The sequence below is a fragment of the Desarmillaria tabescens genome (assembly GCF_030435595.1).
Source record: "Desarmillaria tabescens strain CCBAS 213 chromosome Unknown EV420scaffold_5, whole genome shotgun sequence".
Classification (NCBI taxonomy): Eukaryota; Fungi; Basidiomycota; class Agaricomycetes; order Agaricales; family Physalacriaceae; genus Desarmillaria; species Desarmillaria tabescens.
The window spans coordinates 407,636-428,227 of record NW_026848304.1 but is presented as its reverse complement, the minus strand read 5'-3'; the positions used below and the strand labels follow the sequence as shown (position 1 = coordinate 428,227).

The 20,592-nt window shown below is 49.0% G+C and overlaps 13 protein-coding genes across 13 annotated transcripts; 8 read left to right on the top strand and 5 right to left on the bottom strand.

Moving 5' to 3' along the window:
• Positions 1-141: 141 nt before the first annotated feature.
• EV420DRAFT_936505 (Endoribonuclease L-PSP) lies at positions 142-879 on the top strand. The gene is made up of 3 exons (XM_060484058.1): positions 142-418; positions 475-603; positions 652-879. Exons 1-3 carry the CDS (start codon positions 200-202, stop codon positions 745-747), a joined length of 444 nt encoding a protein of 147 aa, XP_060336108.1. The 5' UTR covers positions 142-199; the 3' UTR covers positions 748-879.
• A 131-nt stretch (positions 880-1,010) lies between these two features.
• EV420DRAFT_1617832 (putative serine dehydratase domain-containing protein) lies at positions 1,011-2,502 on the top strand (the record flags this gene model as incomplete). The annotated part of the gene is made up of 7 exons (XM_060475287.1): positions 1,011-1,220; positions 1,270-1,398; positions 1,450-1,623; positions 1,746-1,862; positions 1,903-1,944; positions 1,982-2,036; positions 2,087-2,502. 7 exons carry the CDS (start codon positions 1,011-1,013, stop codon positions 2,500-2,502), a joined length of 1,143 nt encoding a protein of 380 aa, XP_060336107.1.
• Positions 2,503-2,626: 124 nt separating this feature from the next.
• EV420DRAFT_1617831 (ras family-domain-containing protein) lies at positions 2,627-3,714 on the top strand (the record flags this gene model as incomplete). The annotated part of the gene is made up of 7 exons (XM_060475286.1): positions 2,627-2,678; positions 2,810-2,863; positions 2,915-2,997; positions 3,052-3,083; positions 3,133-3,195; positions 3,245-3,399; positions 3,458-3,714. 7 exons carry the CDS (start codon positions 2,627-2,629, stop codon positions 3,712-3,714), a joined length of 696 nt encoding a protein of 231 aa, XP_060336106.1.
• Positions 3,715-4,750: 1,036 nt separating this feature from the next.
• Positions 4,751-6,893, top strand: EV420DRAFT_936741 (uncharacterized protein). The gene is made up of 5 exons (XM_060484059.1): positions 4,751-4,911; positions 4,976-5,379; positions 5,428-5,701; positions 5,757-6,642; positions 6,695-6,893. The coding sequence occupies exons 1-5, from the start codon at positions 4,883-4,885 to the stop codon at positions 6,749-6,751; spliced, it is 1,650 nt and encodes a 549-aa protein (XP_060336105.1). The 5' UTR covers positions 4,751-4,882; the 3' UTR covers positions 6,752-6,893.
• EV420DRAFT_1512588 (Isochorismatase hydrolase) lies at positions 6,884-8,116 on the bottom strand. The gene is made up of 6 exons (XM_060471665.1): positions 7,847-8,116; positions 7,678-7,788; positions 7,390-7,608; positions 7,235-7,331; positions 7,046-7,168; positions 6,884-6,981 (listed from the first exon to the last, which is right to left on the bottom strand). The coding sequence occupies exons 1-6, from the start codon at positions 8,074-8,076 to the stop codon at positions 6,943-6,945; spliced, it is 819 nt and encodes a 272-aa protein (XP_060336104.1). The 5' UTR covers positions 8,077-8,116; the 3' UTR covers positions 6,884-6,942.
• A 41-nt stretch (positions 8,117-8,157) lies between these two features.
• Positions 8,158-10,891, bottom strand: EV420DRAFT_1512584 (uncharacterized protein). The gene is made up of 5 exons (XM_060471664.1): positions 10,725-10,891; positions 9,695-10,193; positions 9,460-9,645; positions 8,658-9,408; positions 8,158-8,606 (listed from the first exon to the last, which is right to left on the bottom strand). Exons 1-5 carry the CDS (start codon positions 10,768-10,770, stop codon positions 8,568-8,570), a joined length of 1,521 nt encoding a protein of 506 aa, XP_060336103.1. The 5' UTR covers positions 10,771-10,891; the 3' UTR covers positions 8,158-8,567.
• A 260-nt stretch (positions 10,892-11,151) lies between these two features.
• On the top strand, positions 11,152-12,633 carry EV420DRAFT_1637223 (uncharacterized protein; the record flags this gene model as incomplete). The annotated part of the gene is made up of 4 exons (XM_060476675.1): positions 11,152-11,188; positions 11,223-11,495; positions 11,548-12,050; positions 12,100-12,633. The coding sequence occupies 4 exons, from the start codon at positions 11,152-11,154 to the stop codon at positions 12,631-12,633; spliced, it is 1,347 nt and encodes a 448-aa protein (XP_060336102.1).
• Positions 12,634-12,839: 206 nt separating this feature from the next.
• Positions 12,840-15,275, bottom strand: EV420DRAFT_1617829 (glycosyltransferase family 31 protein; the record flags this gene model as incomplete). The annotated part of the gene is made up of 8 exons (XM_060475285.1): positions 12,840-12,873; positions 12,992-13,163; positions 13,223-13,479; positions 13,529-14,243; positions 14,294-14,726; positions 14,780-14,910; positions 14,960-15,141; positions 15,193-15,275. 8 exons carry the CDS (start codon positions 15,273-15,275, stop codon positions 12,840-12,842), a joined length of 2,007 nt encoding a protein of 668 aa, XP_060336101.1.
• Positions 15,276-15,520: 245 nt separating this feature from the next.
• EV420DRAFT_935726 (uncharacterized protein) lies at positions 15,521-16,639 on the top strand. Its single transcript, XM_060484056.1, has 3 exons — positions 15,521-15,698; positions 15,752-15,910; positions 15,960-16,639. Exons 1-3 carry the CDS (start codon positions 15,567-15,569, stop codon positions 16,476-16,478), a joined length of 810 nt encoding a protein of 269 aa, XP_060336100.1. The 5' UTR covers positions 15,521-15,566; the 3' UTR covers positions 16,479-16,639.
• A 386-nt stretch (positions 16,640-17,025) lies between these two features.
• EV420DRAFT_1475290 (uncharacterized protein) lies at positions 17,026-18,350 on the bottom strand (the record flags this gene model as incomplete). The annotated part of the gene is made up of 6 exons (XM_060469271.1): positions 17,026-17,252; positions 17,318-17,825; positions 17,874-17,983; positions 18,012-18,172; positions 18,225-18,237; positions 18,290-18,350. The coding sequence occupies 6 exons, from the start codon at positions 18,348-18,350 to the stop codon at positions 17,026-17,028; spliced, it is 1,080 nt and encodes a 359-aa protein (XP_060336099.1).
• A 229-nt stretch (positions 18,351-18,579) lies between these two features.
• On the top strand, positions 18,580-19,344 carry EV420DRAFT_1637219 (SGS-domain-containing protein; the record flags this gene model as incomplete). The annotated part of the gene is made up of 4 exons (XM_060476674.1): positions 18,580-18,593; positions 18,649-18,745; positions 18,799-18,961; positions 19,022-19,344. The coding sequence occupies 4 exons, from the start codon at positions 18,580-18,582 to the stop codon at positions 19,342-19,344; spliced, it is 597 nt and encodes a 198-aa protein (XP_060336098.1).
• A 133-nt stretch (positions 19,345-19,477) lies between these two features.
• Positions 19,478-20,567, top strand: EV420DRAFT_1301654 (dihydrofolate reductase-like domain-containing protein; the record flags this gene model as incomplete). The annotated part of the gene is given in 3 exon segments (XM_060468406.1): positions 19,478-19,800; positions 19,816-20,267; positions 20,325-20,567. The coding sequence occupies 2 exon segments, from the start codon at positions 19,478-19,480 to the stop codon at positions 20,102-20,104; spliced, it is 612 nt and encodes a 203-aa protein (XP_060336096.1). The 3' UTR covers positions 20,105-20,267; positions 20,325-20,567.
• On the bottom strand, positions 20,254-20,559 carry EV420DRAFT_1262633 (ribosomal protein L36-domain-containing protein; the record flags this gene model as incomplete). The annotated part of the gene is made up of 1 exon (XM_060467130.1): positions 20,254-20,559. The coding sequence occupies one exon, from the start codon at positions 20,557-20,559 to the stop codon at positions 20,254-20,256; it is 306 nt and encodes a 101-aa protein (XP_060336097.1).
• Positions 20,568-20,592: the final 25 nt, after the last annotated feature.

Genomic DNA, 20,592 nt, shown 5'->3' with positions numbered 1-20,592 from the left:
GACAATGGCATGAAAATTCGGCCATCATGCATCAAGCTCTATTAGTATCAGATCCATGCACCGAGACGGGAAGGAGGCCCATTGAGAAATAGCTTCGATCACCTGATGGACGGACCGGAGCTGAACAGTTCATCCGAAATTCAAAGGGAATGTTAGAACGGAAAGAGCAAACGCCATTCCTTCGTCAGCAACAACTATCATGTCCATCGAAAGAATCAACTCCCTTGAAAACTCCTCATTCACCCACATTCTCTGTAAGCTTGCTTCCAATGATTGCGTCCTCCTTTGCAGATCTTTGCTGATAAGTACTTCAGCTCATGCAACCAAAGTCTCTGGCCTGGGATTAATCTTCCTCAGCGGTACGACTCCCATTGATAAGACCGGAACACTCGTTCCAGGAGGAATACAAGAGCACACGGTTCGTTGATATCTCCTGGTCTCGTCGACCACATTCTGAAAGCAAGTTATCAATAGGCTCAATGTCTGGCTAACCTCGGAAACGTCCTGGCAGCGTCAGGCTCTTCGTGGGAGAAGGTCATTAAAGTTAACGTGTATTTGAAAGACATGGATAACTTTGCGGCCATGAACGAGATCTATGAGAAGGTGAGACACTCGTACCGCCTCACAAGTATCCTGGTTAATTTGCATCAGACGCTGCCCAACCCAAAACCATCCAGGACCTGCATTCAGGCTGCCAAGCTCCCAAATGATGTCGACATCGAGATCGAAGCCATCGCAGCCGTATAGTATGGAGTGTGTAGTTGAAAGAAGTGAATTAAATCTACAAAGCCGAAGTCAATGGTCATCTTTGCCGGCACAGAACTAAGTAGTACTGGGACTGGTAGGCATGAAAGCTCGCAAAGACGTGTGCCTATGAATCAAGTGCCGGCACTTTTGCCTCCGCTAAATAGAGCATCGCACGTGGTATATGCAAATTCACATCCGATAGTCCATACACTACCAGAAGCCTTGTTAGGCCTTGTTTCGCCTCACTGTGCTTGCTTGATACGATGCCCACACAGACGAAGACGCCGATCAACCTGTTGACCAGGTCGTCAAAGGCCGCATTGGTCGAGGAGTTTGTAGGAAAGTCGCTCGATGGTCTAAGGACCCCCGCGATGGTTATCGACCGAAAGATATTTTCCGAAAATTGCGCGAAGATGCATCGAAAGGCGGCCGATTGGGGTGCGGGATTCAGAGCACATCTGAAAACTCACAAGGTAGCAACCGCAATCCTTCCGAGGCATCGAATGTTGAATCCACGAATAGACGTCGGAAGGAGCGAGACATCAGCTCATCTCCAGTGCGAACAAGACCGATAGAGTCATCGTTTCGACTTTGATGGAGGCCTGGGAGGTAGTGAACGCGGGTCTCGTTCAAGATGGTACCGTGAAAGACGTCAGTGAATTACTACTTTTCTTCAACGATTATTGATGTCAGGATCAACAGATACTTTATGGCCTACCCATCGCCGTTAATAAGATAGCAGACATGTCAGGGCTATGGGATGCCATAGCTGTAGATGGCGGCATCGTGCGAATTCTGTTAGACCACCCTGATCAAGTGAAATACTTGGATGAATTTGAGAAGCAGCGCACAGCACCTAGAAAATGGTCAGCATTCGTTAAGATTGATGGCGGACAAAAGTGAGCGGAGTTCCGCTCGAAAATAAATTGAAACTAACTGTCCTCGCAGCCGGGCAGGCGTCTCGACCACCACTCCGCATTTTGAAACCCTCTTAACAGCCATCTTGCAATCTTCCTTCGTCTCGATCCACTGGTTTCTATGGACATGCTGGGAATTCCTACGCGTCAACTTCGCTCTCAGAAGCTTCATCCTTTCTGTCCGGGGAAGTCCAGGCTGTAAATGGCGCCGCCGATGCGGCTTTGTCGATTATTGAAGAAATTGGGCTTGGAAGCTCCCAAGACACCCTTTGTGTTGTCGGTGGGTGCGACGCCAACAGCACATGCGGCGAGTGCAGGAAACGAGGGCGACTCTGGCTACGTTGCTTCACGGAACGCTAGAACTCCATGCAGGTACGCGACTGCCTTGTCGAAGCATGCTTGTCCGCTGATAAAATGGCCAGGAAACTATCCAATGCTGGATCTGCAACAGCAGCATACAACCTTGATCGACAAGTCGCGAATCGCCCAACGCGTCAGAGCCACGGTCGTCTCTTATTATCCGGGACGAGGCAAGGATGGCACAGATGAAGCGCTAATTGATGCCGGCGCAATCGCTTTTAGCAAAGACACAGGTCCATCTGGGGGATACGGAGACGTGCTTGGCAAGGCCTGGCGAGTTGGCCGAATATCGCAGGAACACGGTATCTTGACACGTACGGACAATGGGCCAAAATTGCAGCTAGGCGAGGTGGTCGATATCGTGGGGCAGCACGCATGCTTGATTGCTGCAGCGTATCCTTGGTACTATATAGTCGACTCGGATATCGAGAACGGGGAGAAGATAGTGGATGTATGGGTTCCTTGGAAAGGATGGTAGAATAGCAAAGAACTGTATTTTAGTGTGAGTCACATCTGAACGTGACAATGTGTGACCATTGCCGTCTTCCCACGGCGGCTCTGGTGGTGCCAGTGAGCATCGCTTGTGTCTGCTCACCACCACGATGCCGTCCAATGAGTATGGAGACTACGACACAGAGCTAATTGAAACTTACGGTATGGTTCTGCTCTCTGCGTTTATTCTTTATTCTAACTTTGCCTAGACTTCCTCATGAAATACATCATCATTGGTTCGTATGTCTCATGACAACAATCTACCGGAAACTCCAATAATTTCATTATCACAGGTGAGGCAGGCACTGGAAAGTCTTGCTTGCTCCATCATTTCACCCACAATTCATGTCCGTGTCTTGCGACCCTCCACCCAAGCCCAGCCTAACGTCTCGCCGTAGTCAAAGACCATTCACAACATACTATTGGTGTCGAGTTTTCGAGTCGAACTGTCAAACTAGGTGAAAAGCGGATAAAGTTGCAGGTCCGTAGCCTGATTCTGTTGATGCTCGCATTTTCATTTATAGTTCCATCTTAGTTATGGGATACGGCAGGTCAAGAACGATTTCGGTGGCGTGCAATGTTCCTTCTCTCTAAATGTAGCTCATGTTCTACACAGGTCAGTTACACGCAGTTACTACCGTGGCGCGGCAGGGGCAATTTTAGTTTACGATATCACAAAGTGGGTCTGCCTGTTGCTCCTTTTTATGCATTTACCTATAGCTCCTTAGCCGGGATTCGTTTGTAAATCTCTCCCGGTGGCTAGCTGATGCGCGAGCCTTAGCTAGTCCACATCTCGTAACGGTCCTTGTCGGAAACAAGTCTGATCGCGAGGAGGACAGGGAAGTAGAGTGGGCCGAAGCAAGCCGGTGGGCAGCTGAGAACGGTGCGCTTTCGGCTTACCGCGAATTGATTATCGGCTTACTGTTAGCTATACGCCGTAGACGTACATTTTTTAGAAGCATCTTCTCTCACCGGCGACAACGTCGAGGCACCGTTCCTCTTGGCAGCAAGATCCATTCTGCTCTCGATCGAGTCTGGGGCTCTTGACCCAGAAAAAGCGGGCAGCGGCGTCAGCTACGGTGACCGAGCACTCCGAAGAGTAAACAGCTCCAGCCGATTGAGCTTCGGCAGTCTGAGTGGACGTCCCAGGCGAGGAACCGTAAAGCTCAAAAGCTGGATTCCGGGCAAATGTTGTTGATATATTTTGATCAACAGGGACCCTGACTACTTACGGTACGGTTCTTCGTTCACCCCAGTCCCTCAAGCACTCAAGTTCTATCCGTCAGGACCGAGCCTCTCCTGGCATGCTTCACCTTCCTTTCTAAATCTTAACATTTCGGAATTTCATGTGCCTTCCTTCGTTTGGACTCATACCCATTCTCAGCTATACCAGCGCGTGCTCGCACTCCACAGCTCGTGTAACTATATTGTCAGGTGCATTATCATCTTCACTGTATCTTCAATCATGCATTCATTCTCTCGGCACCACTATACTACATCTACATGTTCATCTAGATCTTTGCGTTGTAACTATTCGTAATTGTCATCCGCCTTATAATATGTAACTTGTTGTCTGGACTGATTTCATGCGTCTCCAAAGACTCTTTAAAGACGCTTGACATTAGCGGTGTCCGTCAAAGCTTCGCGGCCCGGACCGAAGATTCGAGATTGCCACCTCCTGCAAACTCGGTGTTGGTGCGTAACTCGCATCATGACCTGATCGCTTTCACATGTTCTTCGTAGTGCCGGTAACTGTAGATGTACTTTTCCCTTACCTCATGGGCGATACAGTACGGATTTCGCTGTAGGTCATACGAGGACCGGTCAAATGACCGGAAGAAGCTACACAGTTCCCATTGATGTTTCGACATTTACCCGCTCGGACGGACCCTTCCACGTATACAAACCTATAATCATGGCCGTCCTGAGAGTACTTCCTTTCCTCCCCCTCAATCTCCTCTCTATGGGACCAAGGTGACAATGCGTTCATCGGACAGAAAATGAATAGCACGTCAACGACGCAGTCAGGTTCACCCTTCACGTACTGTTTCATCTCGACGTGCGCTTATCTTTTCACCCTTAAGCAGTGTCCTCGTCGTCATCGGTAGTCATTTCAGGGTCGAGCGTACCATTAACATCGGTATTGGACCAGTTTTCCCTGAGACTAGGATGATCTAACGCGTCTACAGGTAGCTACACCAGCGTCTTCTTCATTCACAGTCGTCGGGGCAACCCCGATCGAGCCCATCATTTCCACTACCACTGAATCCGCCGCGTCGTCCGCAGAAACCGCCACGGACAACGTCAATTTGTCGTCGGCGATAATCGAGTCGGACAGGCAGGCTAGCCCATCAGCTGCTTCGCCGATGTCTAGCGGAGCGGCAGTACAAGCAGAGTATGTGAAATTAGTGGTTTTACTACTACACTTTCTTACCTTTCGACTTTGGGTTTCCCTCTAGTATGTCTTCAGCACCCGTGTCCACGTCGGTAACGGACAGAACAACGCAAGCAGCTACAACGACGGCGCCTGTTGCAGCTCCTCCAAATACTGACGATAGCACATCTTCTACGAGTACAACTTCTTCGTCGAGTTCCTCTGAAGTCGCTATCACGACCTCGTCGAGTTCTACTGCTCAAGCACCACCACCGAGCACTAACACCGTAACATCGACGCAGCCTGGCGCGACGCAACCTGGCGCAACGGTGACTACCACAGAGCCGGGAACTACTAATGGCGTACCCACGACCTCCGTGACTGCGTCGGCTACAAACGCAGAGACGCCGTTCGCAAGTGCACAGGCGGTTACTACTATAGTCACTGAACAATCAGGCACGTCGGTAACTGGGTCGAGTAATAACGACAGTAAGTACGGCGATTCAGATGGTTTTTCCTTCGCTTATCTTGCCACAGATGGAGATAGTAGCGATACACTCAGAACTACCGGTATTGCCGCTCTAAGCGTAAACTCAGCCGCCTCGACTACTTCACTGACGGCGCATTCCACGCTTCCTCAAGCAGTCGGCCTCACGGTTACCGGTTCAGATGGTCAGACGTCGGTTACATTTCCTAGCTTCATTACCGTCCTGAGCACCGCAACGGAATCGGATGGAACCGTGGTCACCGAATCTGCAGTTGTTTCTAATCCAACCGGCTTGGGACAGCCGGACAAGAGCAGTGACTCCTCGTAAGTATTTTTTTCTCTTAACATTTCAATTAAAAATTCCGACTATACTCCATAGGTTTTTCAGTAACACAAGCGCTGTCGCGGGAACTTTCGCTGCCGTTGGAATCGTCGTATTCGCTGTCCTTGCGCTACTTTTCGTATGCTATCGTCGTCGGCGTAGACAGAGATCACGAACCAGATGGCTGGAAGCTATTACACAACCCCCATCATATCCTTTGCATGATGACGCTGATAGGGACCCATTCGAAGAAGATGATCCATTCGAAGATCCCAGGAGTCCACCCCAAATGGCCCAGGTGACGAATACTCCGCAGACCACCTATATCACCAGGGATCAGCGACATGAGGACTCGGAGCATGTCGATACGGAAGATAGTACATCTAATCTTCTAGGTGCCCGAAATTTTGCCGCCGCAGGCCTGGGCACGGGACATACAACCCGTACCCAGGAGGAAGGACCATTCAGCGATGTCAACGCTTTCTCCCCGCAAGAAGCAATAGGACTTGCTATCACAACCAATTACCCAGTTCCCCCGTCTCTACGTTCCAGACAATCCACTCCTTCTCTTTACTCTGACTCACCGCAGGCAAACGGCGATGCGGATTCCTTCTATGATGTTGACTTGCGACCACCGGCGGTGCGCCCGAAAATTGAAACACGACCAGCACCACCTTCGATTCCTCGTCCTCCCCGCTCAATTTTGAGGGGGACTCCTCCATCGAGTCAGTTCATAGGCTCAGAATACAGGCCTTTGACTCCTCCGGACTCTGTTGAATCACAGAGACTTTCCTTCTCGTCCTCTTCTGCGGGTCCGTCTACCCCAACTGGACTGGGATTCGCGACCGGTAGTAGTCTCGACCATGATCCAGTGAAGGTGGCAAATCCGCTTGCACCTACTTTGAGCCCAACTGCTATTCTCACGCGGCGAACTTTGCTAGACGTATGTATTTTTGGTATTTTCGCCAAGTCAAGTCAATGATGAACTTTAACAGATACGCCCACGGCCTAGTCGCGATAACGTATTGACAGATGCTTCAGGAAGAGTATAGACTCTGCAGAGCTTCTGCGGTACCGACTTAAGATTATTTGAGATTGTACATTAGGTAGCTCTTTTTTCCCTTATCGCATATTTCACTGCATTGTATATGTATGGCGGACATTCGGTGCTTTTGCACGACGCATTGTATCACAATTCATATATTCACATGTAACAATGTATTGACATATGCCGGTTTTTTCCCTAGAGTAGCCTATCAGTGGTGGTAGCGAAGCCGTAGACCTGTGAAACCAGGTGTTGAGCGTTTCACCAGTCCTGGGAAGGACATATAAAAAATTAGGCTCGCCTTTGTGGCATTGTACACGACATTCTCATAGCCGCCTTCCGGTGATGTCGTGGCCGTAGCATCTTTGAGGAGTATACAATCATATCCCCGAAAATAGGCATCAACGAGTGTCCCAAGCACACACTAGAATGAAATGCCAAGTTATTCCAGAACTTCATGGAGCACTGTAATGCAATATGATACTGATACCTGATCTGTATTGACACCCGCGAAAAACAGTGTCGTGATCCCGTTCTCCGCGAGAAAGAGGTCAAGGGCGGACTGATATCCCCACAAACCGCTTATGCTGCCGTTCATCGTGAGACAAGATGCTTCTATTATTGAAAATCAAACACAGCGATTACCGGTTTTTGTGGATCCAGAAATCAGTTCCTAGTTCCTTGCCCTTGAGGTATTCTTCTTGCAAGGGACCGTAAAGATCTGAATTGAGGGCATCCCGCATGAGGAGTCTCCCAAATGCTCCTGGCAGTTCGGACCCGAAGCCACCACGTCCGGCCTTCGTGAATCCACGGACGAGGGAAGGTGGGATAGTTTGTAACTCGTGGTCAGTAAGACCCCAGTTCCTGGAAATTTCCATATATTTCGCACGTTCTGGGTCAGGACACGTAGGGAGCAGGAATGGAGGTACCCACACCCAGAGAACCTTGATATCCCTCTCTCGCGCAGCAGGAACCAATTTCATGAGAGGCTCCACGCATTTCAGCCCGGTGGGATGGTTCCCGAGATCGGGATGCAAGAAATAACTAATATTAAGTCAACGTAAGTCAGGTCAAGCAGCGATGAGACGATGCAGAGAAGTACTTTTGCATGTCAATTATGATAACAGCACTGGATTTGGCATCAATGCGAATTGTTCGTTCCCCGTCTACTGTTACGTCCAGCTGACCAGGACGGAGAGGCGGAGGATCGTGTTCTGCGATGGGCGCTGATAGTTTTCGAGTCAAATCAATCAAACCACAAGGGTATTCCACCCAGAATGATGCATTGTTGCCGTATTTTGTGACTGAAGATACTGGCTGTCGCGAAGCCATTCGGGATTGCGAGTGGGGGTTATCGCAACAAGTGAACGTGTTGCTCAAGTACCTTATGCTTTGAATTGTATCACAGTCATCTGATGATAAATACGTGGGTATTATTGATAAAAAAAGACCATGAGAGAAAGCCATAACGGCTTTTACTAATCGAAAATATTAGACTACGACGCGTCGTGTCCTCGACATCACGTGAAACCTACAAGCTATAGACTGAGAATGCGTAAAGGATATCTATGTATTCGGTCCATATGCAATGTACTACAACTCGTATGCTACCAACAAAGGCATCGGTCTATGGTTACCAAATACACTATATAAAATATGCTAAAATGAAGTAATGAGCGTGCGTTTTCGTCGTGTCAGTGTCTACTAAAAACAGGTTCAGAGGTCCATGAAGCCCCTTCATGCAAATGGGGGTCAGAATATACAAGGGTCCGCAATGCTGATGAGGTGTCGGAACCTCGCGTGAGTAGGATGGAAAAAAGCTACTAAGACTCTTGGGAAACCTTATCCGGAACATTTCGAACCTGTAGAGTAAGGTCAGCAAGCACACCATAAAATTCATAAGAGATTCCTACCCCAAGAACGGGACGTGAGTAGTCTTCATTGTCCCTGAGATCAGCCTTGTCACTATCTGAATCATCTTTGAGCCGCCGACGAAGGTCAGGATCCAGCCGGTCATCCCCTGTACTCTCCGAAGAGTACAGTGATGAAGTGGCGTCGTTCACTTCACTGTTTTGGGTAGTGGGTGACGCTTGATTTTTGACATCTGAAAGTCTTTGTGGATTACGAGGCGGTGGAGAGGGAGGCCCTGAGCCTTCAGCAGCGTTCTGGGCCTGATAGAAGGACGCCAGAAGTGGCTCGTAGCTGCCTGCACTATGTGACGCGGAATGACTGATCCTCTGCTCGCTCGCGTTTCCACGGATGCTACCAAATACGCCACCGCCAGCACCGGGTGGTGGGCTCGGATTTCTGACTGGTATGTAATCGTCCCTGCCCATCGGATGGCCAACGTCTGCGTACGGGTTGAAACCACTTTCCACGTTGTCCATGTAAGCGGACAGCCGACCGGCACTCGGTATAGAACTCCGGGGAGAATGCTGAGACATTTGCATTCTCGACCCATCCTCGTTGTTGTCATCGTCATCGTCCAGAGGTGCACGGTGAAAGCCCGCAGCAGTAAGAGTAGCCGAGACGGCATTGTCATGTTCCATTCTCCGAGTGCGACGCCGCCGACGGATGTAAAAGATTATGAACAATATTATTGATGCTGCTGCCAGGCCTACGAGGACGAACACCCCCGCAACTGCACCTTTATTTTGGAAAAAGCTGTGACAGATAATCAGCAATGACGTTAGGGCGTAGATGCAAAAGACGCACGATGAGGCCGTGCCAGAGTCATTATTCGAGCTGAGGGTAGGGTTGACACCAATTTGTGTTATAGTGACGACGCCGCCATCAGTACCTGTACTTGTCACCAGACTGGTAACAGCTGAAGGCGCACTGGTTGTTGTCTGACCAGCGCTATTTGTCGTGGTGATATACACAGTACTTTGCAAGGTTGTTCTAAAAATAACAATTAGCGCGAGAACGGTGATAGCATTTTGATACGAACACGGTCTGAACGCGTGCAGAGGTGGTGGTGGTCCCAAGGTCATCGTTCGTGGATGACGATGACGATGATGTCGTTGTTTCCGTAACTGTGGGCGTGGAGGTTGTGGTGGGAGTGGTGGAGGTTGTCGTAATTTCAGACGTCGAAGTTGAGGTAGGTGTAGATGTTGTGGATGGCGAAGATGATGTTGTTGTCGTCGTCGCTATCGTTGAAGTAGTCGACTGTGAGGTGGACGAAGTAGTCTCAGACGTCGTTGTCGACGGTGGTTCCGACGTTGAAGTGGAAGATGACGACGACGTAGTAGGAGGCGATGTCGATGTCGACGAGGAGGATTCAGAGGTCGTTACAGACGTGGAAGTTGTAGGCACCTGGGTACTACTCGAAGTAGTTGGTTCAGAAGATGAAGTAGACATTTCCGTTGTTGAAATATTACTCGTCGTAGCCGACGGTGAATTATTAGAAGAAGAAACTGTGGTCGGTGAAGCGGCTGTGGATGGCGACGCTGTTGTGCTGAGTGAAGAGCAGTGATGCAATCAACATGAGGATAGCAATGGCGCATAAACACGGACACTCACGAAATGGGAACATTCGAAGAAGTCGGAGAAGTAGTTGCCATGTTCGACGTCGTTTGAGTGGTCGAAGTAGCAGTTTGAGTGGCCGTTTGAGTAACGGATTCGGTTTGCGTAGTTTCCGTTGGAGATTGAGTAGCAGTTTGGGTAGCAGTATTTGTTGAAGACGTGTCGGTTAGAGTCGTAGGAGAAGTGGTCGCAGTAGTTTGTGTAGTTTGCGACGACATGAGCAGAGAATTTCAGGGAAAATAGTGGAGAGGAAAAGGTAAAGGATGGCAGTCAATAAGTGAAGAAAAGGGCAATATTCAGAGAAGAAGGAAAGCTGGAACGCAGAGACGAAAAAAAGGCAGTGAGCATTCATTTTTTAGACGATAATGAGCTCAAAACGCGAAAAAGGCGTCGACACGAGTGTAGTGGTGAGGAATTTGTCGGCTGGGAAGAGAAGGCTGCTTTGAGGAGCTTACCTAGATCTGAAGTGGATTCTTGTCTCTTTGGTCGGTTGGAGAGCATCTGAATATCATTTGCCTCGTCCACGTACCTCCAAGCACCGAAACACTGGCCTGGTGACGGGAGAGACAGGGAAAAAAAGAAAAAACGGGAGGGCGCAGTGGGACGGTGGTAGGGAAAAGTGGCAGCCAGAGCCAGCTGCTGCCAACTAACGGCACTTCTCAAATTCATGACACAGCCACATTTCAAATTCAGACTGGGCCGTAGTTCCCCCTGCAAGCGACTAAATTTATATCAAACAATCCATGTGCCTCTTTCTACGTAGCCGACCTTGACTTATTTGCTTCAAGTAAACCACGAAATTTCAGGAATACGACTGGAAATCTTTCTTATCTCTTCAACGGCCGAAAAAGACCGCTTTGGACGGGTATAAGCTTACGAAACATGCAGGGCTGCGCACGGAGCCTGGTCACCGCTTTTAGTAATTTATTTAATTTATTCCCCATTCCGGTTAGTTTCCATTCCACAGTCGGTCCTCCTTCCGCCATGGACCACCATCAACAAGGCCGCCCCGCCCATTGCCGGCCCATCGTCCGTACCCAACACATCATCGACGCCGCCACCGCCCCCGTTCCACGACGTCGCTGAAAGCACTCATTTGCTCATCGACTTTGACAATGAGCTCCCTCAGGACGACCCTCCGCCCGAATTCGCACCATACCATGCCGAGTATTTTGATACAGGGAACGGCAACATCGTGTCGCACGATCCTCACTTGAATTCGGACGGTATGTACATCTTGCTCCCGTGTCGTAACGCCCTTACTAATCTTCTTTGCAGGAGAAGCGCTCTATCGATTCCTGCTTTCTCAAGCAAGTACACCTCCGTCGCTTTCTCTCCACTGTCGCGGTACCCATTCAGAGACTCGACAACGCCACGTAACTCATACGGGTCACGGTGGAAGGGTCGAAACACGATTCGAGAGCTACACAGAAACCGTCGTCGACTTTGACTTTTACATCTCCCTTGATCAGCTCATCCTTCCGGAACCAACTCATTGGTCAGTTGCAGACTCTGACCCTGCTTACCGCGGTCGCATGTTCAGGGAAATCGACCTCTCTGGCCCAAGAAAGGCAAGGTGGAAGGAAAGAAGAGCCTTTCGTTCTTGGATCAAAGACAGAGATGCACGCGGTCTTCCCCCGTGGATTTCGAACATTCAGACCACGGATACTTGTCCGACCTTGGAGGATTCCGTTGTCCTGAGATCTTCCAAGACCCTTCGGGCCTGGGCTGATGAATACTGCGCTTCGCCAAAATACCTGAAAGAATTCGTCTACGTCAAAGTAAGCTCACATAATTTCACCGGCTCCAGTTGCTTACACTACTTTCAAGTCCATCTACGGGTGGAATTTACGCAATCTTGAATCTGCCATCCGTTCCATCATCAAGACCTCTTTCTATACTGGCACACTCGAAGTCAACTTCGAAACTTCTGGCAAACAAGTTTACATCAGACCCGATAACCGTCTCTCAAGAACCCTTTCCAATAAATGGTTAAAGTTCCTGTCCATTATCCTTTTCATATTCCCGTTCATCTGGCTCTTCAAGCGATTTCATAGCAAGGGCGGTGGTAGGTGGGAGGTTTGCGGAGGTGCTTACGCTCTGAAACGCTGGCAGTCACTAGAATCCGAACCTGAACATCACGTAGACACGAAAGGCTCCGTTGCTAGGGATGCTGTGATTGTGCGCTCTAGAGATGGCCAGGCAAAGAAGCTCGTCGGATCCAGGGAAGGCGAGTGGTTAAAACAGTGGCAAGGCACCATCATGCGAGCCGTGCAGATGCGGTATGAATCCACTGAACCTATAACGGTTACTACAGAACAGAATCTTAATCAACCCTTACCCGTTGAACTAGACGGTTACTGACTTACATCCTCAGTAATTATATACCATCGGACTCTGACCTTTCAATAATATAACCCACTCAAGAAGGAAACGTGCAGACTAGACTAAAAGTCCGACGGGAAGAAAGAAATGTATAAAATGCGAAGTTCCAACAGACAATCGAGAGAGCATGAAATAAAGTAAATAGCTATGGAAGAGACACAAAGGATATGAGTGTATACATTACACTATGCAAAATTGTTTGGTAGATGTATGCCGATGCTATGAATGAATATGTTGATTGAGATTCACATTCGTGTGTAGGAATGATCCGGACGAATGCGATGTCAGTGATGGTGGGTAAAGTTGTCCTGCTCGTTCGGATTCCCGTTGTTGATACCTCTCGGACTCGGAATACTCCTCGCCACCCAGCAAGGCAAGGGCCGTCTCCAAAAACCACAGGTTCTTCTTGATGAAATGCACGACAATGGTTCCTCCCAAACGACTGTTCTCGTATCTTGTTTTTCTACCTTCTCGATGTGACCATGCATATTCTGAAGACATGGCGCTCCCTGCTCGTTTGACGGTCAATTCGACGAAGCTACAGTGAGTGAAGCACAACAAAACTGACCTTCGCTGATAGTAGACATGTCACTACCTTCAACAAGAGCTTCTACTGCTTCATGCGTAGACAAACTGGGTACCGGGGGTGAATACCGCACACCAAACGTTGAAACACTTGAATGGGCCCAAGATGTCGGTGCAGGAAGAACGCCTGTACCGACTGTCACAGACCCAGCCACCTCCTGCGGCACGTTGGCCAGATAAGATGCCACGCTACGCTTTACACGAGTTACCTCTGAAGGGAAAAGGAAGCCGTGAGCGTATCTAAATATAAGGTAAGCGGGATGTCACAAACAAGATATGCGTAACATACACAGTACCAGACCGCGGGTGGTCATATATCCAGCACCGTTCGCTAGCCCATCGTATCTCAGAAGCAAGAGGATGCATCGTCATCCATTTCGCGGTTTGCTTGTCCTCGGCACCTTTTGTAACTCCTTTGACCGTAGGGTCCTTGGCTACCCAATCAACCAGACTCCAACTGAGAGCATATAACTCTCCAGCCATGAATCGGTGCAGTCTATTCGTGACAAGATATCCCCAATATATTAGGGGGTCTTTCATGTCTTTCTGCTCATCTAATGCTGTCGAAAAATTATCTGGCGATATCGATATAGTCGTGTGATTTGTCTTCCAATGTACTTCATCCTTGGGGTGTATTGCCAGGTGTGGTTCTGTGTGATTGGGATGATGGGATTTAGGAGTTTCGTGGAGTGATACGCGCAGTCGAGACTCAAGTTCTGCCATCATTACAAAGGAATCGTCATCGACTTTAACAACGTAATCCGGTCGTACCCAAGATCGAGAACGTCCTGAATCCTGGTCTTTCCACGCGTGAACCGAGTCGTGCGGAGCCAGGGCTGGCGGTGGGGTAGTCAAATTTAAGTATGAAAAGCGCAGAGGAGGTGTAGGGGTATCAAAAAACAGAGGGGGAACCCAAGCGTTGAGTGATGCCCAAGAGAAAAAGGCATGCGTCTTGCCTCCATTCATGTTCTCCGAGACAGGTAGAATTACAAGATCGTTATACACTGCGAAGAACGTCAATGTAAGTTTAGAAGTCAACGGACCGGATACGCACATTCCATCTCGAGCTGAATCTGCTGTTCCCAATCTTTCCGAGGCTGACCGAGGATGAATCGGACAACCGACCGAGACGTCCCCACCCCATTATCACCGGAGCCTGCACCTTCTCTACTTCTAGGATGACTTGCCCAAGTGGAACGTATCAAAGAACGTCTTTCAAAGGCTGAATCAATGGAGAATACGCCGACGAAAAGACCGGCTGGCGGAAGTGAATCTAGGTTTTCCGGAGGAAAGTCTTTTCCTGTTGACAGAGGTTCAGGATACGGATACGGATAGGCCGATGACATGATATAGTCTGTCGGTGAAGCCATAGATGGTATTGAGCAATAACCACGCCATGGCAACGGCTCCTTATCAGGATTGAAGATGTATATCAAAAGAAGTCGGAGGAAGATAGCAAATGCAGTGAGGAGCATAAGTGTTAGGATCTGTCATTTTTTGAGTAGGCAAAGAGAAATAGAGCAGTGTGACACAAGCATACGATGGTTATGGGCTGCTGAGGAACGAGCGGATGTCGCACAATCCTCCTTGTCCATTTCTTCAACGTCCGTAAGACTCCGCCGCCTCTTCTCCTTTTGCGGCGCGTAAAAGTCCACCACCGCCTGTCCTTCTCTCCATGTTGATGGCGTCCGTCTTGTCAACAATGGCGAGCCCGACTCACTTTCCGTTTCAGAAGAGCACGAAGATGATGAGGCATGTGAAATGAAGAACTGCGGCAGCGGAGACGTAGAACGTGATGGAACTGGAGTAGAATTGGCGGTCGAAGAGACAGAGGTTCTTCCTGAATGGGTCTGAGGTAGGTAGAGGAAGGCTGGTCGTGGTGAAGGGGGTCGCCGCTGCTGGCTGAGACGACGACGGCAGTGGTGTCCTCACCTGTATCATCCGAGTCGGTACCTTATATCGTCGTAGTCGTCTGGACGAGGCGAAGGAGGCAATTGAGGGGTTTGCGGATGCAAAAAATTAGCGGAAAAAGACATTGGTGAACGAGTGTGATTAGGCCGCGCACAGCTTGGAGTCAAGATAAATTAGAGAAACTGAAGAGCAGGAAGAGCGACCACAGGAGGAATGCTTCGCCGCCGCCGTCGCGGACGTCGAGGAGAGGCTTTTGGCGGTTATCAGACTAGGAGCGTCTAGGAGGTATTTGAGGGATGTCCCAGAACGGCCCAATCCTTCTCGGTATATATCACGTGACAAACATAACCACATTCATTCCTGCGCGTGACTATCCTTCGCTTTATACTTTCACGTCGTAGCCTACATAATACTCCATGGGCAAGCTAAACATCGCACACCACAAATCCTACCACCCGTATCGTAGGGATAACATCGAACGTGTCCGCCGGGATGAAGAAGAGGCGCGGGAGAAGGAGGCACGAGAGGAGGGAAGAATGATGCTAGCGGCAAGTCTCCTTTCCGTAATATATAGCCGTGCCTTACCTATTTTTTTCAATAGGATTCAGAAGCTAGAATAGACCTACTCAGAGAACGGGCAGGGGCAGCCTCTCTCTCCAAGAAGAAGGGGAGAGACGATGATATGAAGCAATTGGAGGGCGCTAAGGAATCGCTGCCTACATCTGGAGGTCACATCAACTTTTTTGAAGATCTCGAACAGGTCTGTACGCTTGCTGTATTCTGTGCCTGATTTGCTAACTTGAAATCAGAACGCCATAATTACAACTGTGCGGTCAACCAAGAAGGCTGAGCCTAAGGAGACGGACAAAGGAGTGCCGTTAGCTCCTTCTGCTAAGGATCTCCGGCCATGGTACTCTGAACGCAACCGTGATCGAGATAACGTGGCAGGAGATGAAGCTGCCGAGGAACGCAGGAAGCGAGACACGGCACGAAAATCCATTCACGATCCTTTAACATCTATCACACATCAACTTGCTTCCAAGTCTTCCTCTTCCTCTTCCTCGCGACACCGTCCTCGTCCTCCAAGCGCCCCCGGCCAACCACCAGAAGTCAATGCACGCATTACACGTGAACTATCTGAAAGGGAGCGGGCCCTGGCTCTAATTCGGCGGAAAAAAGCAGAAGAAAGAGGTAGCGAGACGCCGAGCACAGTCCACGGGGGTACTGAATCTGAGTACGGTGATATGTACAACCGAAGGGAGGTAGAGGAAGCGCATCGTGGTCGCTGGGAAAGCAGCTCGAGAAGATATCAAGGAAGGCATTGGTGAGCTGGAAAGGCATGACCAGTTGCGCCTGTCAATTTTTGAACGGAGATGCGCTTCGCGTGAATGTGTTGTCCCCTCAATGGTGCAGTCCTGCCATATCAAGGTTTATGATTAACGTCGTCTGTACACGATTCTCTACTCTGGAAGCGTGTAGCTGCGCATCTCTTACCAGGTAAGAGAATTCCACCTTCTGATGTACTAGCCTAGAGTTCTTCATAATTAGGTCACGATGAACGTCCGCTCGCGGAACCAATTTGGGTCATGTGTGGAAAGTCGACACTTCGTCGTTGCGATTGAAATTGTCTTGTTGAAAACCAAAGGTTTCAATAGACAAGTGAACGTCACCAAGCTGGTTGAATACTCGACGTTTCCTGCTTTAGCTCTTACGTATAGATATAAAGCAGCGTGATGACACTAAGTATGAATTAACTTGGCATTTGTTTGTGTCAGGTTCAGCAACACGACAGGTCGAAGGTCTGACCAATCCTTCAAGGTAACAAGTCGTAGCACACAATGGTTCTGCTAACCTTCGAAAATATATACAGACCATTCAATGCAATCCTTCGGCATACACCTTCTTCCAGCTGGGCCTCTCCTTCATGGCTTCCCAGTACTGAGACAATCGACCCTGTTTTCCCAGTATGAACTCCGTTCCAATATATTCCTGTAGTCTCCCAACCATCGCAGAGCCATTGTCTGTCGCAGCGCCTCCGGCGAGCTTGACTATACTTGCCAACCAGGCGGAGAGGTGCATGTCAGCAATCGACAATTGGTCCCCTACATAACGTTATGATGATGAGTTTGAGATTGAATAAACCGGGACATGGACATAGGATTCTTACCAAGAGCAAAGGGCCCGATGATATCCTTCTGTAATCTGAGAAGAGCACGACCCAGCGAGGCGCGCGCGCATCTCGCCATTTCGAAGTACTCGGCTCTCTTGGACTTCTCTTCTGGATTCAACGCAGACTCTGAAACATCTGCATTCTTATACAGCCCCAGCAGTACCTCTGTCGCGGCCTTTTTCTCCTTCCAGAGCGCCGTGGTTTTCTCGGAAATTTGGATTTTGCCGCTGTCAGCATCAGAGATATACTTTGATAAGACAGCTCTACGTGTATGCAACACCGGCAGCATTTCACGAGCCAAGTTCTTCAACGAATCCGTGTCTCGAGCGTTCATATATTCGAGGTTGTTGGGATTGACTTCATCGGTATGGACGAGTTCTATCAATTCGGCTGAAGTTTCCGTAAAGGCGATAGTCGCTGGAGTCAACGATGGTGCAGGAGCTGAGGATGTTGTATGGGTTTGCGACCACGGTGAGCGGGATTTATCAAGAAATTCAATGATAGCCTAAAGTTGTGTCAGTATACTATTGCTTTAACACGACATTTTTCCAACCTTGCTTTCGGTAATCGCTCGGTACCGACTTTCCACGTCCTCAGATAGCGTTTTCTGGAGTGGAACGACCAAAGTTGGGACCATTGCTAAGGATGTTGTCACTTCAAGGCCTTCGGCAAGATCAAGACACTGCAGTACCTTTGTTACTGAGACGAAGGAATGATGGAGCAAAGTTTTCACCCTTGTCTAAAGAGTTACAGTTGGTTGAGTATACGGAATCATGCAGTCTGGTAAGCGAGAACTCGCCCAAGTCGACAACGCGAAGATCGACCTCATCCGCTCCATATCCCTTCTCCTCTCTAGTCGAGTAAATTGTGTAAAACAACAACTCATGACAAGAGACATTCTTACAACGAGAGGTGAACTATTCAGAGTATTGAGATCAAGAACGCCATATGCACCGTGACTATACTTACCGGCGGAAGACCATATGGACTCTGAAGAATAATAAAGGACGGCTTTTGGTACGCTTGACATGGTGGTTTGAGTTGTCAGGTGTTGATAACAGGCGGTGTAGGAGATGGCGAAGCTAAAGCAACACGGACAGGGATTCAGGAAATCATCATAAATGACATCACTTTGCGACCAGAGTCACATCACATGATGATGTAACGAGCGTGACAAAGTCTTGCCCCGGGTCCCGGTCAGTTTCTGGAGTTTTCTACCTTGAGCCACAACTTCCATTACCTTTTCAAAATTTGCAAAAATGTCTACTCTTAGGTCAGTTCTATGCTTCAATGTATGACTATGAAAGCTTGACAGTTTCCCGACACAGACACGAATTCTATGAAACAGACGAACGACTCACTCTGTCAATCTTTGATCGCAATGCAAACCCGTCTGAGGTGGACGTCCAGTTTGAGCCTCGAAAGGTTCGTGTGCATACTCTTCCTGTACATCTCTCTCGGCTGATATAATATATTAGTTTACCTACACACACGGCGACAAAAGTCTTGTTCTTGCGCCACTCAAAGGTCAAATCAATCCTGAATCTTGCGAGTACACCGTCGGCAAGGTGAAGGTGGAGGTCAGGCTGACGAAGATGGCACCTGGCCGCTGGGGTGCGCTGGTGGGAGACAGTCCTGATCGTAAGTGGTTGAACAGCTGCAAGTGAGCGTAAGCGCTTGATTTTGGCTGCCGCGATACAGCTCTTGCATCTTTCCCCTCGGTGCCTGCTATGACCACGACCTCTGTCAAGCCTAAGAAGAACTGGGATGGCATCACTACCAACATACTCTCCACGGAGAAGGAGAAAACGACAGACGAAGACCCTAATGTTGGTGGCGATAGTACTCTCAATGGCTTCTTCCAGAAGATCTTCCAGGATGCGGATGACGACACTAAGCGGGCAATGATGAAGAGCTATTCCGAGAGCGGCGGCACCACACTCAGCACCAACTGGGAAGAGGTCAAGGCTAAGCGGGTGGAGGTAAAGCCTCCGGCAGGGTCTGAATGGAAAAAATGGAATTGATGTTTGTCACTGAATCTCTTGCGCGGTTTCTTGCAAATATGCTCTGTAGCTGTTCTGTAGTTTTTCATCGTTGTTTTTGAATTATTGAAGTCTTGAACACATTTATATGCATCGATGGATGACCGATATCGATATGATAACTATCATCATTGTACCACGCATCAGTTTTACAACAGGCATGTCCCGTCTTACCATCATCGTCGCTGCAACCAAGAACAACGGTATCGGGAAAAACTCGCAGCTACCATGGCGCCTTCCCAAAGAAATATCATATTTCGCTCGGGTCACATCCAATGCACCAGAAGGAATGCATAACGCGGTCATAATGGGGCGAAACACCTACGAGAGCATTCCACCAAAATTCCGGCCTCTCTCGGATCGCATCAACATCGTCATCAGTAGAAACGAGAAATATGATTTGTGCGCAATATTTTTAAATGTACAATCTATCTTTTGGTGATGATGTCCAAGGGGATCAACGGACAATGCAACAGCCTTCCTCGAGTCAGGCTTGCGGCACTCGTTCGAACGACTGCTCAGTCTGAAAGACTCGATACATCGTGCCTTCGTTATTGGGGGTGCATCCTTATACTCTGAGTGCCTTCGGCTCTCACCATCGTCTATCGTTCCCTTCGTGGACCGTATTCTCCTCACGAGAGTAATCTCACCTAGTTTCGACGAATGCGACGTTTTCATGCCAGACTTTCTTGCTGAGACCAACGGAGAAGGGGTGCCGGTATGGAAAAGGGCTACACTATGATGCATTCAAAGAATGGGTAGGGTTCGAGGTCCCAGAAGGAGAGCAAGAAGAAAAGGGCATCCAATACGAGTTTCAGATGTGGGTTCGTCAGATTTAATGTATGAATGTGTGAATCTTCGACGTCTACATCTCCTTCTGCTGCCATTCCTTCATCCTTGTCGCTGTACCAAAAGTGAAAAGTCAAACAATTGAAGATATGCATTGCTGAGAAAACGCACCTGCTTGTGCTTTGGATTTTTGGAGCAAATAACATAGACTCTCCCCTTCCTCCGAACGATGCTGCAGCCTTCGCACATTGTTTTTACGGAAGAGCGCACTTTCATGCCTCGAGCGAGATGTGGCGTCTCTGTGAGGGATTGGAGACCATGACGGTGAGGATGGTGGTGAACCAACGCCGAGGTAAGGCGAAGGCGAGAAAATAACGGTCGGCTCGAAGCCCAAAGCGCGCGAAGCATGACGGTCTGAAGAAGTCTAACTTAAACGAACCC

What these genes read in the sequence shown, in the direction of transcription:
- EV420DRAFT_936505 (XM_060484058.1), top strand. Translation starts at nt 200, where the DNA reads ATGTCCATCGAAAGAATCAACTCCCTTGAAAACTCCTCATTCACCCAC. An exon ending in GAGGAATACAAGAGCACACG is followed by an intron (nt 419 to 474) that starts GTTCGTTGATAT and finishes AGTTATCAATAG; the next exon opens with GCTCAATGTCTGGCTAACCT. An exon ending in TGAACGAGATCTATGAGAAG is followed by an intron (nt 604 to 651) that starts GTGAGACACTCG and finishes AATTTGCATCAG; the next exon opens with ACGCTGCCCAACCCAAAACC.
- EV420DRAFT_936741 (XM_060484059.1), top strand. Translation starts at nt 4,883, where the DNA reads ATGTCTAGCGGAGCGGCAGTACAAGCAGA. An exon ending in TGGGTCGAGTAATAACGACA is followed by an intron (nt 5,380 to 5,427) that starts GTAAGTACGGCG and finishes ATCTTGCCACAG; the next exon opens with ATGGAGATAGTAGCGATACA. An exon ending in GACAAGAGCAGTGACTCCTC is followed by an intron (nt 5,702 to 5,756) that starts GTAAGTATTTTT and finishes TATACTCCATAG; the next exon opens with GTTTTTCAGTAACACAAGCG.
- EV420DRAFT_1512588 (XM_060471665.1), bottom strand. Translation starts at nt 8,076, where the DNA reads ATGGCTTCGCGACAGCCAGTATCTTCAGTCACAAAATACGGCAACAAT. An exon ending in ATCATAATTGACATGCAAAA is followed by an intron (nt 7,789 to 7,846) that starts GTACTTCTCTGC and finishes ACTTAATATTAG; the next exon opens with TTATTTCTTGCATCCCGATC. An exon ending in TTCTGGATCCACAAAAACCG is followed by an intron (nt 7,332 to 7,389) that starts GTAATCGCTGTG and finishes GATGAACGGCAG; the next exon opens with CATAAGCGGTTTGTGGGGAT.
- EV420DRAFT_1512584 (XM_060471664.1), bottom strand. Translation starts at nt 10,770, where the DNA reads ATGCTCTCCAACCGACCAAAGAGACAAGAATCCACTTCAGATCTAG. An exon ending in TCTGCACGCGTTCAGACCGT is followed by an intron (nt 9,646 to 9,694) that starts GTTCGTATCAAA and finishes TGTTATTTTTAG; the next exon opens with AACAACCTTGCAAAGTACTG. An exon ending in GACTCTGGCACGGCCTCATC is followed by an intron (nt 9,409 to 9,459) that starts GTGCGTCTTTTG and finishes TATCTGTCACAG; the next exon opens with CTTTTTCCAAAATAAAGGTG.
- EV420DRAFT_935726 (XM_060484056.1), top strand. Translation starts at nt 15,567, where the DNA reads ATGGGCAAGCTAAACATCGCACACCACAAATCCTACCACCCGTATCGT. An exon ending in AGGGAAGAATGATGCTAGCG is followed by an intron (nt 15,699 to 15,751) that starts GCAAGTCTCCTT and finishes TTTTTTCAATAG; the next exon opens with GATTCAGAAGCTAGAATAGA. An exon ending in TTTTTGAAGATCTCGAACAG is followed by an intron (nt 15,911 to 15,959) that starts GTCTGTACGCTT and finishes ACTTGAAATCAG; the next exon opens with AACGCCATAATTACAACTGT.